We start from the raw sequence: 14,591 nt of genomic DNA, 5'->3' as shown, positions 1-14,591 counted from the left end.
TGACGACATAAGCTCCATGGCCTTCGGCCAGTGGAGCTAAAAATTAGTTTGAACTTGAAACTTTAATTTGCAATGTAAGTGGTTTCAAATTATAGATAACCTCTCCATTGATGGTTGCCCAGGCTCCCGGTACTTTGTCGCAGCCACGGATCCAATTGTGGATCGCCTCCGCACTCTGGTCCCAGTTGATCTACAACAGATAAGGGGAATTCACAATTGAACAAACAGGAAATTAGGACGCTTATGACAACCAATCAGGAATGAGGGAACATTACAGGATACAGTCGAAACTCACTATGTCAAACTCTGTTATCTCCATGTTTGTTCCTGTTATGTCAAACTCTGTTATCTCCATGTTTGTTCCTGTTATGTCAAACTCTGTTATCTCCATGTTCGTTTCGGTTATGTCAAACTCTGTTATCTCCATGTTCGTTTCGGTTATGTCAAACTCTGTTATCTCCATGTTCGTTTCGGTTATGTCAAACTCTGTTATCTCCATGTTTGTTCCGGTTATGTCAAACTCTGTTATCTCCATGTTCGTTTCGGTTATGTCAAACTTTTTAAGAATATTTTGGGTTCAGTGACACATGATCTGTTTTTCGGTTGTATCAATGACAAATATCTTGAAGTACTTCCTAAGGTATCAACAACATAAACACAGGAAGTTTTGACTGTATATGCTAATATCATTAGAGAAACTAATGGGAATTTGGTTAATCCATTTGAAAAATGTGGAAACCAAATGGGTTAAACAAGGTGAAAATATCAATCAGAACCTGGAGAAAATAATGTGCAATCGGAGAAGAACAAATTGGAACAAACAGGAGCTTGGGAAAGAATCAAAGGGAGAAGTAGGAAACAAAAGAATAGAAAGATAATCCTTTTCTTTCTCATTTAAAATGGGGATCTTGAACATCTTTCCCTACCACAGCGTTGCTCTTTTTCATCATGGCATCGTAGGTGGCACCATCTTCATTTTGCACGATTTTGGGAGCCATTCCCGTGTCAATTAGTCGCACTGCCTCTCCCTGGCAATGGAATTAAATAAACATATTATCACCATTGCCAATTATAACAAACTTCAACCGACCTTAAATCAGACAAGAGCTGTCACAGAGACAGCGCGCTCGACTATTCCGCCGCTTTTCAATGTAAGGATTGAAAAGTTTTGGCAAAACATGCATGGATCACTATTAGATTAGATTTCAATGCAATACATGGTGTGCTGAGATATAAACATTAATGTGGTTCCATGAAAAATATTAATGAGAATTTCTAAGTCTAATAATAAAGGGCCAATTTTTGCAAAATACAGTTATCTAACTTGGTTATTCAATTAAGTTGGGTGGTTGAATACCATTGTATAAAGTCTCAATGCAATACATCAAATAGTTGCTAAGATATTATCCTATGTGTGCTAACATGCAAGACCGTAACCAGAATTTCTAAGTCGCATAATAAAGGGGCAAAAATTATATATTATAAAAGAGTTATCTTACTTGATTAAATAAGAAGGTTAAATAGATGGGAGCCTGTGTGTAAAGTTTCAATGCAATACATGATGTATTCGCTGAGGTATTGACTTAAGTGGTTACATGCAAAACCTTTACCAGAATTTCTATGTCGAATAAAAAAAAGGGGCCATTATTTTAACTTAATGCAAACTGGAGTTATCTTACTTGGTTATTTAAGTAGATGGTTGAGTATCATTGTATAAAGTCTCAATGCAATCCATCAAGTAATTGCTGAGATATTAACCTATGTGTGCTTACATGCAAAAGTCAAATAATAAAGGCCCATAATTTGCATTATATTCAAAAAAGTGTTATCTGGGAATACATATCTAATGTTTCAATGCAATACATGATATATTTGCTGAGATATTGACTTAAATGTGGTTACATGCAAAACCTTAACCAGAATTTCTAATTTTGCATTAAATGCAAACTAGAGTTATCTAACTAGGTAAATTAAGTAGGTTGGATGGTTGACTACCATTGTATAAAGTCTCAATGCAATACCTCAAGTAGTTGCTGAGATATTAACCTATGTGTGCTTACACGCAAAACCTTAACCAGAATTTCTAAGTCGAATAATAAAGGGCAATTATTTGCATTAAATGCAAACTAGAGTTATCTAACTTGGTTAATTTAGTAGGTTGGATGGTTGAGTACCATTGTATCAAGTATCAATGCAATACCTCAAGTAGTTGCTGAGATATTAACCTATGTGTGTTTACACGCAAAACCTTAACCAGAATTTCTAAGTCGAATTATAAAGGCCTATTATTTGCATTATATTCAAATAATTGTTATCTAACTTCATAAATTTAGTATGTAAGATAGTTGGGAATACATATCCAAAGTTTCAATGCAATAACTGATGTATTTACTGAGATAATGACTTAAAGGTGCTTACATGCAAAACCTTAACCAAGGTGTGACGCAACGCCGACGCCACCGCCGACGCCAGGGTGAGTAGTATAGCTCTCCTTATTCTTCGAATAGTCAAGCTAAAAATGGCATCTTTAGGAAATGAAATTTGTGAAAACAAATTAATAACAAATTTCATATATTATTATTAACAGTACCGTATCAAGTACAGTGGAAACTCACTAAACCGGATCTCCACAAAACCGGAATCCTCGGGATACCGGACTTTTTTCAGAGTCCCGATTTTCCCCTTCTATTTTCAATGTAAAATAATCCCCACAATACCGGAACCTCGGAATTCCGGATACCGGACAAAAAATCGAGAAAATTTGTTAGTTGTCAACGTAATTTTACCTCGCAAAACCGGACATATATTTGTTCAAACATGTCAAAATGATTTTGTGTATTAGGAATTCGCGAATCGCGTGTCACTTTGTTTTGACAGACGGTCTGTCGTTAAATATTGCACCTTTGATGTTGTGATAACTCGATAATCGATAATGATGATTGCGCTGTGGATTGACTGACGCGCGATAATCAAACGTTAATCAAACTTGTGAAAAGAAAATTGATTGAAACATTAATTTGTTTGTTCCAGAAAATAAAGAACTAGAAAGGGTTATTAAGTGATCATTTTGGAGCGTTGTTTTATCTAAAGACATCTATGAGTGAATCAAATTAGAGCGGTGCGTTAATTAAACTATCAAACATACTTAACAAGCATTAAATTACGCGAGTTGTTTTATTTTTTTAGACTCGGAAAAAAGATGATAATAAAAACGCAGAATTATGTTTATCACTTTTGCATGTGCTTTAATCATGTCTCAACCTCCGTCTAAAACTGTATAAACTGTATCTGTAATGTACATTGATATATAAATGAATATACATGTAAACTCTATGCATTATTTTAAGTTACTTGAACCATCGTTGATGTAAAATAAATGTTATCTTTATGTGTTTTTATTTTATTCCAATTTCCAACTTCCCTTTAAAGGTTAACTCAGTTAATATTTTGAGTAAACTTACTCCGTACATCAAATCCCCACTAAACCGGAATCCTCACTAAACCGGAAATTTTGCCCAGTCCGGACCTTGTCCGGTTTACTGAGTTTTCACTGTACCACATATAACTATACGTAAACTATTACAGTAGTATTCATAAAGTTCTGTAACTAGTAATATACTTTATTCACTCCTTTCTTATCTATAATACTTTCTTGAAACTTGAATGTAAATTCTTTTCATGGGAAGGGAAACCTTGTGTGTCTGCAAAATTTAGTAGAAGGGCTTTTGTCCTGACCCTGCTTGATACAATAATGCCTCATGTCATCTAGTTAATTTCCTCACCATAGCCTTCACTCCTTCTGGATAGAGGAACCTGTTGTAGATGGTATCCACGGTGTCGTTAGGGGCCACGTAGGTCTTCTTTTGGAGAAGAATGGGGCCGGTGTCGAGCCCATCGTCCGCCCAGAATACCGAAAACCCTCCCACCTTGTCCCCCTGCATCAGGGTCCTGTAGGGGAGGAGTGATATCTGGGTTACACACTACTAAGTTAAAGACTACTATTTTTAAACTGATCATGATGTTGCAACAAAAGATCAATATTCAAAATAAGCATCTATGTTTAATTACAGTTTAATGTAGGAAGCTACTTAATAAGCTTTTAATTAAGTAAGGAATTGTATGTTAACAATAAAAAAATGTTTTAATTGTAGTAATATACTAGTACACAAAAAAGTCACTATCAATGGACATTAATTTCTTTTTAATGAAACTACTCATATATAACTCATTATGCACTTTTTGCAGATCCGAATTGACTCCATTTTAATGATTTTTTAACTAACCAGTTGATGGCAGAGGCTCCCCGATGCAGTGGTAGTATGGATGGATGGTAGATAATGGACCTTTCCTTTGGAAAATTGATCACGTCCATGGGAATAAACTGGGAGCAAAACGGTAGCACATTGAGCTCTGCGCCCAGTTTCTGGTATTCTGCAAGAACCTCAGGAATTGGCTGTTTCTTTATCTGCCAACGCTTGTACTTGAAAACAGGAATACCATCCGACTGGGCTGCCACAGCTGTTAAAAACATTGGAATGACAAGATCTATAGGGTGCATTGTAATGTTCAGGAGCTGGTGTTTTGAATGGGCATCAGTGCAAACTATGTTGCTTTTTAATTCGGATTGGTAACTTGCAAATAGATCATTTTGATATTTTGAAGTTTTTACCCTGAATGAAAGTAATTCAATACCACAGTAACTACAGACACAATCTTTACAACATAGTTTCAAAGCATTTTAAATTTCTCTGAATAAAAGAACTTTGTTAAAAATCTATACAAACCAAGCGGGTCAGGTTTTCCGTTCACATCAGGGACGGTAAACACACCAACTATCTCATGTCCATCTTTCTGCAGAAGCTTGTACACATCTGCCCCAAACACACTCTGACCAATCACAGCTATCTTCATCCTTTGTAAGGACTGAAAACAGAACAAAATCTCTTATTTTACAGTTAATCCACTTCGGCCTCAGCTTCTTGAAAATTCTTTTTAAATTTTCTCAGCTGAGTACATTATTTCAATGCTGTAGATATAATTAATAATAATGTAAAGAAAATTGATGTTGGCAATTACATATTTATTTTTCTATTTCTTATCCCTTTATGTCATATGCCACATAATTCAATGCCAAGTCAGTAGAGAGCAAATCAAAAACAAACAGCCAACTTGCTGATAAGCAGTCCTTATTTGTATAGGCCCTGCAAATAGGATTATTTAAAAAGTGCTGAATTATGAGCTTAAGGCCAACATTACTCCCATTAATCATGAACAAATCATTTATTGTGAAATCTGGTAAATACCTCACCATTGAAAATGCCACAATGAATAAACTGGGAGAAGCTCAATTGCAACTTAAATGTCATGTTGCATCAAGCCCAAAAAAAATTGCATTTGGGTTGGGAAACCCGACCCTCCCTATGGAATAGGCGATGACCCTACCATTTTAATAGTCAGTTTGAAAAAAAAAATGAAAAACTAAACGAAACACAAATTATAAGCCCCCTACATATTTTTGACAAGGATGTTACCCTAACCAAACAATATTTTTGTTAGGCCTCATGGAACTTCGAATCAACTCGCACAAACTGTTTGCATTCATGAATTAGAGTCTTAATCATGTCAGTCACGCACAAAAGTAGACATGTTACATGTACATATACAACAAGACATACACAGTATGTGACGAATGCCCCCGAATGTGACATTGACATATGAACAAGGTCAGTACATGAAAAGTTGATCTTGCCTTTACGGGTCAAATACATATGGCAAGTTATTTTAAATTGCCTCTGAACATAAAAAATACCACCCATACTTGACAACCTACACTGTTATGTCCTTATATTAAGAATTCCCTTGTGAATAAACCCTTAGTGTATCTTTCACCTTAGAGGTAGGGACACGGGTCTTGCACGTGACACGTCATCTTGGTATGTGGAACACATGTGGCAAGTGATTTTAAAATCTGTCCATACAAGGGAAAGTTACAGCCCGGACACGACAACCTATACTCTATGTCCTTATATGCAGCATTCCATTGTGAATAAACACCTAAGTGTGACCTTGACCTTAGAGGCAGGACACGGGTCTTGCACGCGGTACGTTGCCAAACACATCTGGCAAGTAATTTTAAAATCTGTCCATACAAGGGAAAGTTACAGCCCGGACACGACAACCTATACTCTATGTCCTTATATGCAGCATTCCATTGGGAATAAACACCTAAGTGTGACCTTGACCTTAGAGGCAGGACACGGGTCTTGCACGCGGTACGTTGCCGAACACATGTGGCAAGTTATTTTAAAATCTGTCCATACAAGGGAAAGTTACAGCCCGGACACGACAACCTATACTCTATGTCCTTATATGCAGCATTCCATTGGGAATAAACACATAAGTGTGACCTTGACCTTAGAGGTAGGGACACGGTTCTTGCACGCGACACGTCGTCTTGGTATGCCGAACACATGTGGCAAGTACTTTTAAAATCTGTCCATAATATTCTGAGTTATTGAGTCGGACGGACGGACAGACGGACGGATGGTGCGATTTTAATATGCCCACCTTCGGGGGCATTAAAAGCAAAAACATACTTTTTTAATTTTCGCTTTATCCTTGTTCTTTAAAATAATTCATAATAACTCCACAATCATAACATTGCTTTTTAAACTTACCTAAAAATCACCAAAACAAATTAAAACTATGAGTAGTTCACTTATTTTGAGTTGAACAACTGTGACAATGATTTCATAATCTGAATTATGACCTTGAATCCCACTATCTTTCAACCCTATTCTATGACATTTTGCCCATGATAAAAATACTACAGAATACAAACCAGTCTGAGTGACCTTATAACACTTCACACTAAATAATGAAATACACCAAATAAAACATAAATTTACTCACTTGAAAGTAACCAAAATAAGTTTATACCACTAATAGTTCCCTATTTTCGAGAGGTGCAACTGTTACAATATCCCACAGGCAATAAAACTACCAGTAGTTTTTGGTCTTTATGTTTAAATGCAATGTACAATGTGTATTTAGTTTTCACTGTTAGATGATGCACAAGTTCCATGAGGCACTTACACTTTATGAGGCCCCCAAAAAATTTCTGTTTTAAAATCAAACTATTGGTTACATTTATCCATTGACAAATAGAAGAAGTCTGGACAAAACTCATAAGGGCCTCAACTAAGAGAGGCAGTGAATTGAAAGTGGCAGCTTATCTAGAACGGAGTTTTTTTCTTGTAACAACATTGCTTTTGTTTTTAAAGGCAGCCAAGCTCATATGCATCCGTTAATTTAAACCTGTTAAAGGGACTACTATTCAGGGGTGTAGAACTTTTGTACGCTTTGAACGTCACAAAGTGTCCAGATATTTCGTGTGGGTGTTAAAACAGAATAAGTTAGCTGCAGGTGAAATATTTAGAACCACAGAAAATGAAGTTAGATGTTTAATTTTACAGAGGATCACAGAGATTCAGTGGCTGAAAGTATATAATTGATAGAGAAGAAATAACATATACGATTAGGAGGGAATTGCTAGCAAATGGCAAGGCATGTGGTCTGGAATGTTTTAATAGTATCCTGAATCTGAATTTGACAGTTATTTGGTTTATTAGTTAGCCCTCACTGGTGGGGGTGGGGTTGGGGGGGGGGGGGGGGGGGTAGTATTCAGATTCATTTCAGTGGGGTAGTTCTCAGATTCAGTATCATTTTCAAGTACATAAGTTTCCCTGTGTTACAAAATAAACATGCACCAGAACACTAGAAATTTTGGTTAAAAAAGGCTTAAATTCATCCCACAAGGGGCATTGGCCCCTTGACCCTAACTGGGGGAGGACACGCAGACTCCACCCCCCCCCCCCCCCCCCGCCTACTTTTGGGATCTTCCCTGCTACTTAAATTAATTTCTACACCCCTGACTATTATGTATTGACAATTCTAGGCTTGTTTTTGAGGAAATACTTTATTTGCCACTTATGGGACTATCTGGCGTCTAGTCCCTTTAAAAACACAAATTAGTGATAAATTTAATTGCACTAAATGCTCTGTTCTATTGTTGAAAATGCAAAAACTATATTGGCATGTACCAAATATACACAAAAATGGATATTTTCGATCTTTATCATAAAGTGAAACCTCCATATCTCATTGTTTTACGGGATTATTTATTTTTGTGATATATTATATTTTTTTCTGTTGCATATGTATCTTCTATATTATTAACAATGAGGTTGATTGCCTTTAAGTAAATGCAGGAAAAATGTTAGTTACTCTTGACTTTGACACCATTATCAGTAATTGAAGCAATATTAAAACATAATATTTTGTTAATACAATGTAAATGTTTGATAAAATACACAGTAAAAAATATGGACAGAAAATAGCTATAATGATACATACTGTAATAAATCACAATGCACAACTTAACTATTACTTAATCAATTTTTTTTAAATGACTTCAGAATATTGACCATAAATTTGTAAATAAATAACAGATCAGTTTACTAATGACAAACATTGTGTCTTATTTATTATTTCAAAAACATGGTATATTGTTCTACACAAATGATATAATAGGGTTCACAATGTCTATGATGGAAAACCAATGGTCCTTTATCATAAAATTGTAGCCTGGCATGAGGTTTTTGTTAAATAACTGGGCTGTATAAAATCTCTGCTTTGTTTTATCTCAAGGTCTTTTCATTATTGGGATTAAAACCAACCTTGGCACAACTTTATATTTATAACCTTCTTGAGCATATCCTGAACAAAACAAGCTTAAGAAAAAACAGGAGCATTTACAAGTAGACGACAAATTACTTTTGTCATTTTTTTTAAGTTGAACATGGGGCTTACTCACCATTGTGATACAACTTGCTACACAGGATTACAGGCGCCATTATGAAGATCAATTATCTAAAGAATGATAGCTTTTAAATTAAAAGTTCCCAAGTTATAGCACCACAATACACCATCACCAACACAGATGACGTATGATTGCTGTGACAATACCTCAACCATTTTTCTTCAATACTATAGATTTAAGGCAATTTTAACTTCCCATACACCACAGGAACAATTAACTGCAAATCGAGAAGGTTTTCATTAACATTTCTTTATTTTTCCAAATAAAAGTAAACAAAATCCTTCTTTAATAGCTCATAATAGGGGAAACATGACAGTTCAGGAAAATTGACTGATTTTGTCTAAATTGACATTTACAGATGATGAAATTTTGCAAAATGAATGGCTACAAATGTTTTAAATATTAGCAAGCATCTGGAAGCCATTATATGGTCCTTGCTACAAGACACAGCAGATGCAGCTATGATGTTAATGTTGTAGAACAATTATTCTTGCAAACTAATCAGTAACAACTATCCAGGAAGAAAATCAGTTTGTTTCTTTCAATTCAAAATAAAAAGATTGTGTACATAGTATATTATGATCAAAGCATTTAAAGTCAAACCAATAGTAACCAACAGTAACCAATAGTAACCAACAGTAACCAATAGTAACCAACAGTAACCAATAGTAACCAACAGTAACCAATAGTAACCAACAGTAACCAATAGTAACCAACAGCATGAATACTTACAGGTGAATCCACAAATAGTTTGATTAAATGTGTTACTCCAAGTTAGATAGATATATGATCAATACCAAAAACTGAGTCTTTCTTATCACATTATTCAAACCTTGACCAAATTACTGATGCCCAAGGACACAAACTTTCAAGGATAAACCCTTGCTGCAATATTTGTATGCACGTTTACTGATAAGATAAATAAAAGTTTACATTTATCTCATAACATGCTAATATTTTGTCTGAGCAGTCACACTAAGTAATTGCTACTGTACAGGTTGATACCAGTAGGATGTACTTACAAAAATAAATGGTTTTATGCTACGCTGAAATACTGCCTTCTATTTGGTCAAAATATTATGTTGACCACTATTATCCATTTAAAACAACTTTTCAGTTATTCTTTAGGGATAAAAAACAGTATACTTGCCCAGTCTGCGATGAGAGATGACAAAGACAATCAAGATGCCCAGCCTGACTAAGTGAGAAATGACATAGACTATTAAGTTTCCTGGTCTGACTAACAGTGAGAAATGACAAAGACTATCAAGTTTCCTAGTCTGACAAACAGTGAGAAATGAATATAGTCTATCAAGTTTCCTAGTCTGACTAACAGTGAGAAATGACATAGACTATCAAGTTTCCTAGTCTGACTAACAGTGAGAAATGAATATAGTCTATCAAGTTTCCTAGTCTGACTAACAGTGAGAAATGACATAGACCATCAAGTTTCCTAGTCTGACTAACAGTGAGAAATGACATAGACTATCAAGTTTCCTAGTCTGACTAACAGTGAGAAATGACATAGACTATTAAGTTTCCTAGTCTGACAAACAGTGAGAAATGAATATAGTCTATCAAGTTTCCTAGTCTGACTAACAGTGAGAAATGACATAGACTAACAAATTTCCTAATCTGACTAACAGTGAGAAATGACATAGACTATCAAGTTTCCTAGTCTGACTAACAGTGAGAAATGACATAGACCATCAAGTTTCCTAGTCTGACTAACAGTGAGAAATGACATAGACTATCAAGTTTCCTAGTCTGACTAACAGTGAGAAATGACATAGACTATCAAGTTTCCTAGTCTGACAAACAGTGAGAAATGACATAGACCATCAAGTTTCCTGGTCTGACTAACAGTGAGAAATGACATAGACTATCAAGTTTCCTAGTCTGACTAACAGTGAGAAATGACATAGACTATTAAGTTTCCTAGTCTGACTAACAGTGAGAAATGACATAGACCATCAAGTTTCCTAGTCTGACTAACAGTGAGAAATGACATAGACTATCAAGTTTCCTAGTCTGACTAACAGTGAGAAATGACATAGACTATCAAGTTTCCTAGTCTGACTAACAGTGAGAAATGACATAGACTATTAAGTTTCCTAGTCTGACTTACAGTGAGAAATGACATAGACTATCAAGTTTCCTGGTCTGACTAACAGTGAGAAATGACATATAGTCTATCAAGTTTCCTAGTCTGACTAACAATAAGAGATGACAAAGACCATCAAGTTTCCTAGTCTGACTAACGATAAGAGATGACAAAAACCATCAAGTTGCCCGGTCTGACTAACGATAAGTGATGACAAAGACCATTAAGTTACCCAGTCTGACTAAAGATAAGAGATGACAATGACCATCAAGTTGCCATGTCTGACTAACGATAAGAGATGACAATGACCATCAATTTGCCAGGTCTGACTAACGATAAGAGATGACAAAGACCATCAAGTTGCCATTAGTCTGACTTACAATAAGAGATGACAAAGACCATCAAGTTGCCTAGTCTGACTAACGATTAGAGATGACAATGACCATCAAGTTGCCCAGTCTGACTAACAATAAGAGATGACAAAGACAATCAAGTTGCCAAGTCTGACTAACAATAAAAAATGACAAAGACCATCAAGTTATTTGATCACTATCCACTGGTGTGTGTCCTTTTGCATATTGGCTGCTTTACAAATGTGCTCCATCTCTTCCTGACTGTAATTGGACAACTCAGCGCTGTCACCAGTAGCATTTTAACACATTTTAATTACCTTCACCTGATATCTATGATAGTGCACACTACACAGATTTGGACATCTGGTAAAAAATAACTTGTAAAAACTTAAAAGCTAGGCTTCATACACAAATGGATATTTCGATTTTGGATATGAGTTTAACACAGACAAAAATGTCGGACAACTTTGTCCTCCATTTTTTGAAGATAGAAAAGACAGTTTAAAAGGCTTACGGCAATGTCCAACATGTTTACAAACACGCTGAATTACACTTTTCCCCATTGACTAAATGCAACAATTTTGAATGATCAAAGGTGCAAACAACAAAATGTGAATTATCAGTGGGTTAAAAACAGTTCAAAACATTTTTCCAAGTGTTTGCTTCATCTTACATGGATATTCAATCACTCTCACTGTCAGAGATCAATCTGATTCCCTCGTAGATGGGTCGTGTTCTAGTGGATGAATGAAGACCATGGTTTGTTGTTGACATTTGTCATGTCCCATATTATTTAAGGTCATTTATCAAGTAATTGAGGAATGAATGTTCTTGAAAGTTAGTTTTACAGCCAGACAGTTTGATCTTGGAAATATATGAAAATAGAAATGATAGATGATACATCATCAAATTTATACTCATTTTTTTCTCTTTGTTTGTAATGCTCAAAGAAAAAGGTTCTCTTTTAAATGGTTTGTAATCAGGGTTTCCGCCAGGAATTTCATAAGGCATGTCAGAAGGGGAGGGTTTGGGAGGGGTGTCCCCTCCCGACGTCAATTTTTTTTAAATTTTCGTATCCAAAATGGTGCAATTTCCTGCATTTTAAACAAGTTTACAGTTATGTTCCTATGATTTAGAATTACCAACTCAAGTCCGATTAACATTAAAAATAATTGTGAAAAAGTTTAATGGTTTCTCTTCATTATTAATTATTGGTATTTCTCAAGTTTTCCGACAATACAATATCGACGATATCGATCGACTCATGTTTCGTTTAGTGCGGGTATTATTTATATTGACACCGTTGACGTCACAGCAAAACGTGTAAAGCACGCTGCATGCTGGAACACAAAAGAGCCCGGAGCAAAGCGACTGCTCGTGGGTGTATTCGTATTTAAAGCAGCTACAGCTAATATTTTTAAAGCCGGGTCGGCTAAATAATAACTTAAAGGGAATGTAATGTGCATTTTCAGATTTATTTATCTTTTTTTCTTAATAAATTAAAAGAAAAATAAAATAATCAAAGTTTAATAATAAGCAAAACAAAATATAACTTTACACTTTTAAACTAAAGACGGGAACGCGACTCAATTACATACGACGACATAGCATAACCCTTGTTTATAATAACACAGATATTTTCACACGGTTCTCAATAATAATTTAATAATTGGTTAACAAACGGACTCGGGATTAAGAAACAAAATAAAACGACACATGATTTATGTTACCGAACTCAATTAAGACATATTGTTTACTTTGTGTTCATAGATGATTATAGTGATGAAGGTCGCAATTACAACAGTGGTGTTTTTCACACATTCCCATTTTGATAAAGAATAGGAGGAGTTTGGTTAATTGCACTGTTGAACCTCACCGACACGCCTTCATGCTGTCGTCGATCCTGAATGGCTGATACAAATGCCGTATTAGTCCCGACACGCCTTCTGGCTGTCAGTCAACCGTTGCAACCGTTGCAATCGCAACAAAATTGTGTATTGTCAGAACTGATGATTGTTTTGATAAGGGTTGTCGCTAAGCGGATTAAAGCATGTCGGCATAATTAACGCATGTCGGTAATTAGCCTTGCCAGCGGAAGGCACGTCGGGCCCGACAAGCCATAAAGGGCTGGCGGAAACCCTGAGTAATGTTTCCCAAAAAATATCAAAACAAATTCAATCTTTCTTTTTAATATCTAATCATTGTTTTGACATAATTGTTTGTGTTTTAATTCAAAGGGAACTAACTACATTTAGTGTTTACCCTAAAAGTAGGTGTTAAATATTTTGATATTAATTTTCACTATTGTTTCACTGGCTAACTCCATATTTCACAAAAGGTGCATGGACAAAATTTGTTCCCTACCTACCTAGACTGTTGAGGATTTTTCAACATTTAACACAGGAACCACAGCATAGTTTTTGTTTCGCCTAAGACTAAAGATACATATGGAAATTCAACAGTTCACTGAACCGTGTAACGTTGAAATATGTACTGATTCAAACACATACAATTAAACTGCATATACTTCAAGCCTTTTCACTAAATTATTTGATTCTCTACAAAGAAATTAATTGGTACAAATCAATATAAAAACAGACTTTTACACGCAGAAAGGAATAATGTCGCGAAAATACATTACACATTAAAAGTACGTTCAATATGTTATCAACAAGGACATCTTTGACATCAGAAATAAAAGATAAAATGCATGAGCTACAATTTGACCGTGTTACCTGAGATATGGAGAAATGGCGAACGAATTGTTTAGCAGACAACATCTTCCCTTCTGTTTATCTCTTCGTTGATTGCGTCACCGGTCCACTTCGTACCCACGTGTTCGTGAATTTCCGGCAAGTTTCGCCGAGCATCGTATTTCAACGAAGACAGTCGAAGTTGTCGACCATAATCAGGAACATCCATCGTAGAGAGTAAATAAATGAATAAACGAATATATTAATAAATGAATGAACGAATATATTAATAAATTAACGAACGAATGAAATAACGAACGAATGTGTGAATGATTGAATGATTGCATGAATGATTGAATGAATGCATGAATGATTGAATGAATGCATGAATGATTGAATGAATGCATGAATGATTGAATGAATGCATGAATGCTTGAAAGAATGAACGAATGAACGAACGATTCACTATTTTTTTCAGTCACTCTATTCACATTCATTCATGATTTTATTCCAATCACAATACAATATTTTTCTGTGGTTGATCTATACGCAGAACATCT

General features: G+C 35.3%; 1 protein-coding gene across 2 annotated transcripts in view; it reads right to left on the bottom strand.

Annotated features, from left to right (window-relative positions):
• Nucleotides 1–14,209, bottom strand: part of LOC128217563 (cytosolic 10-formyltetrahydrofolate dehydrogenase-like) — a 33,734-nt gene extending 19,525 nt beyond the window's left edge. The window contains exons 1-6 of one of the 2 annotated variants that reach the window (XM_052924771.1): nucleotides 14,074–14,209; nucleotides 4,785–4,923; nucleotides 4,284–4,518; nucleotides 3,783–3,948; nucleotides 927–1,028; nucleotides 101–190 (exon numbers count right to left, since the gene is read on the bottom strand). In XM_052924771.1, the coding sequence (XP_052780731.1) occupies nucleotides 101–190; nucleotides 927–1,028; nucleotides 3,783–3,948; nucleotides 4,284–4,518; nucleotides 4,785–4,923; nucleotides 14,074–14,118 (777 nt within the window). In that variant the 5' untranslated portion in view covers nucleotides 14,119–14,209. Of the gene's footprint in view, nucleotides 1–100; nucleotides 191–926; nucleotides 1,029–3,782; nucleotides 3,949–4,283; nucleotides 4,519–4,784; nucleotides 4,924–9,613; nucleotides 9,671–14,073 lie in introns of those variants that run through there. The other variant, XM_052924772.1, reaches the window with a different exon arrangement.
• Between the last annotated feature and the right edge of the window lie 382 nt (nucleotides 14,210–14,591).

This window comes from Mya arenaria, chromosome 14 (genome assembly GCF_026914265.1).
Source record: "Mya arenaria isolate MELC-2E11 chromosome 14, ASM2691426v1".
In the NCBI taxonomy this organism is placed as follows: domain Eukaryota; kingdom Metazoa; phylum Mollusca; class Bivalvia; order Myida; family Myidae; genus Mya; species Mya arenaria.
This window is presented reverse-complemented; position numbering and strand designations above follow the sequence as displayed.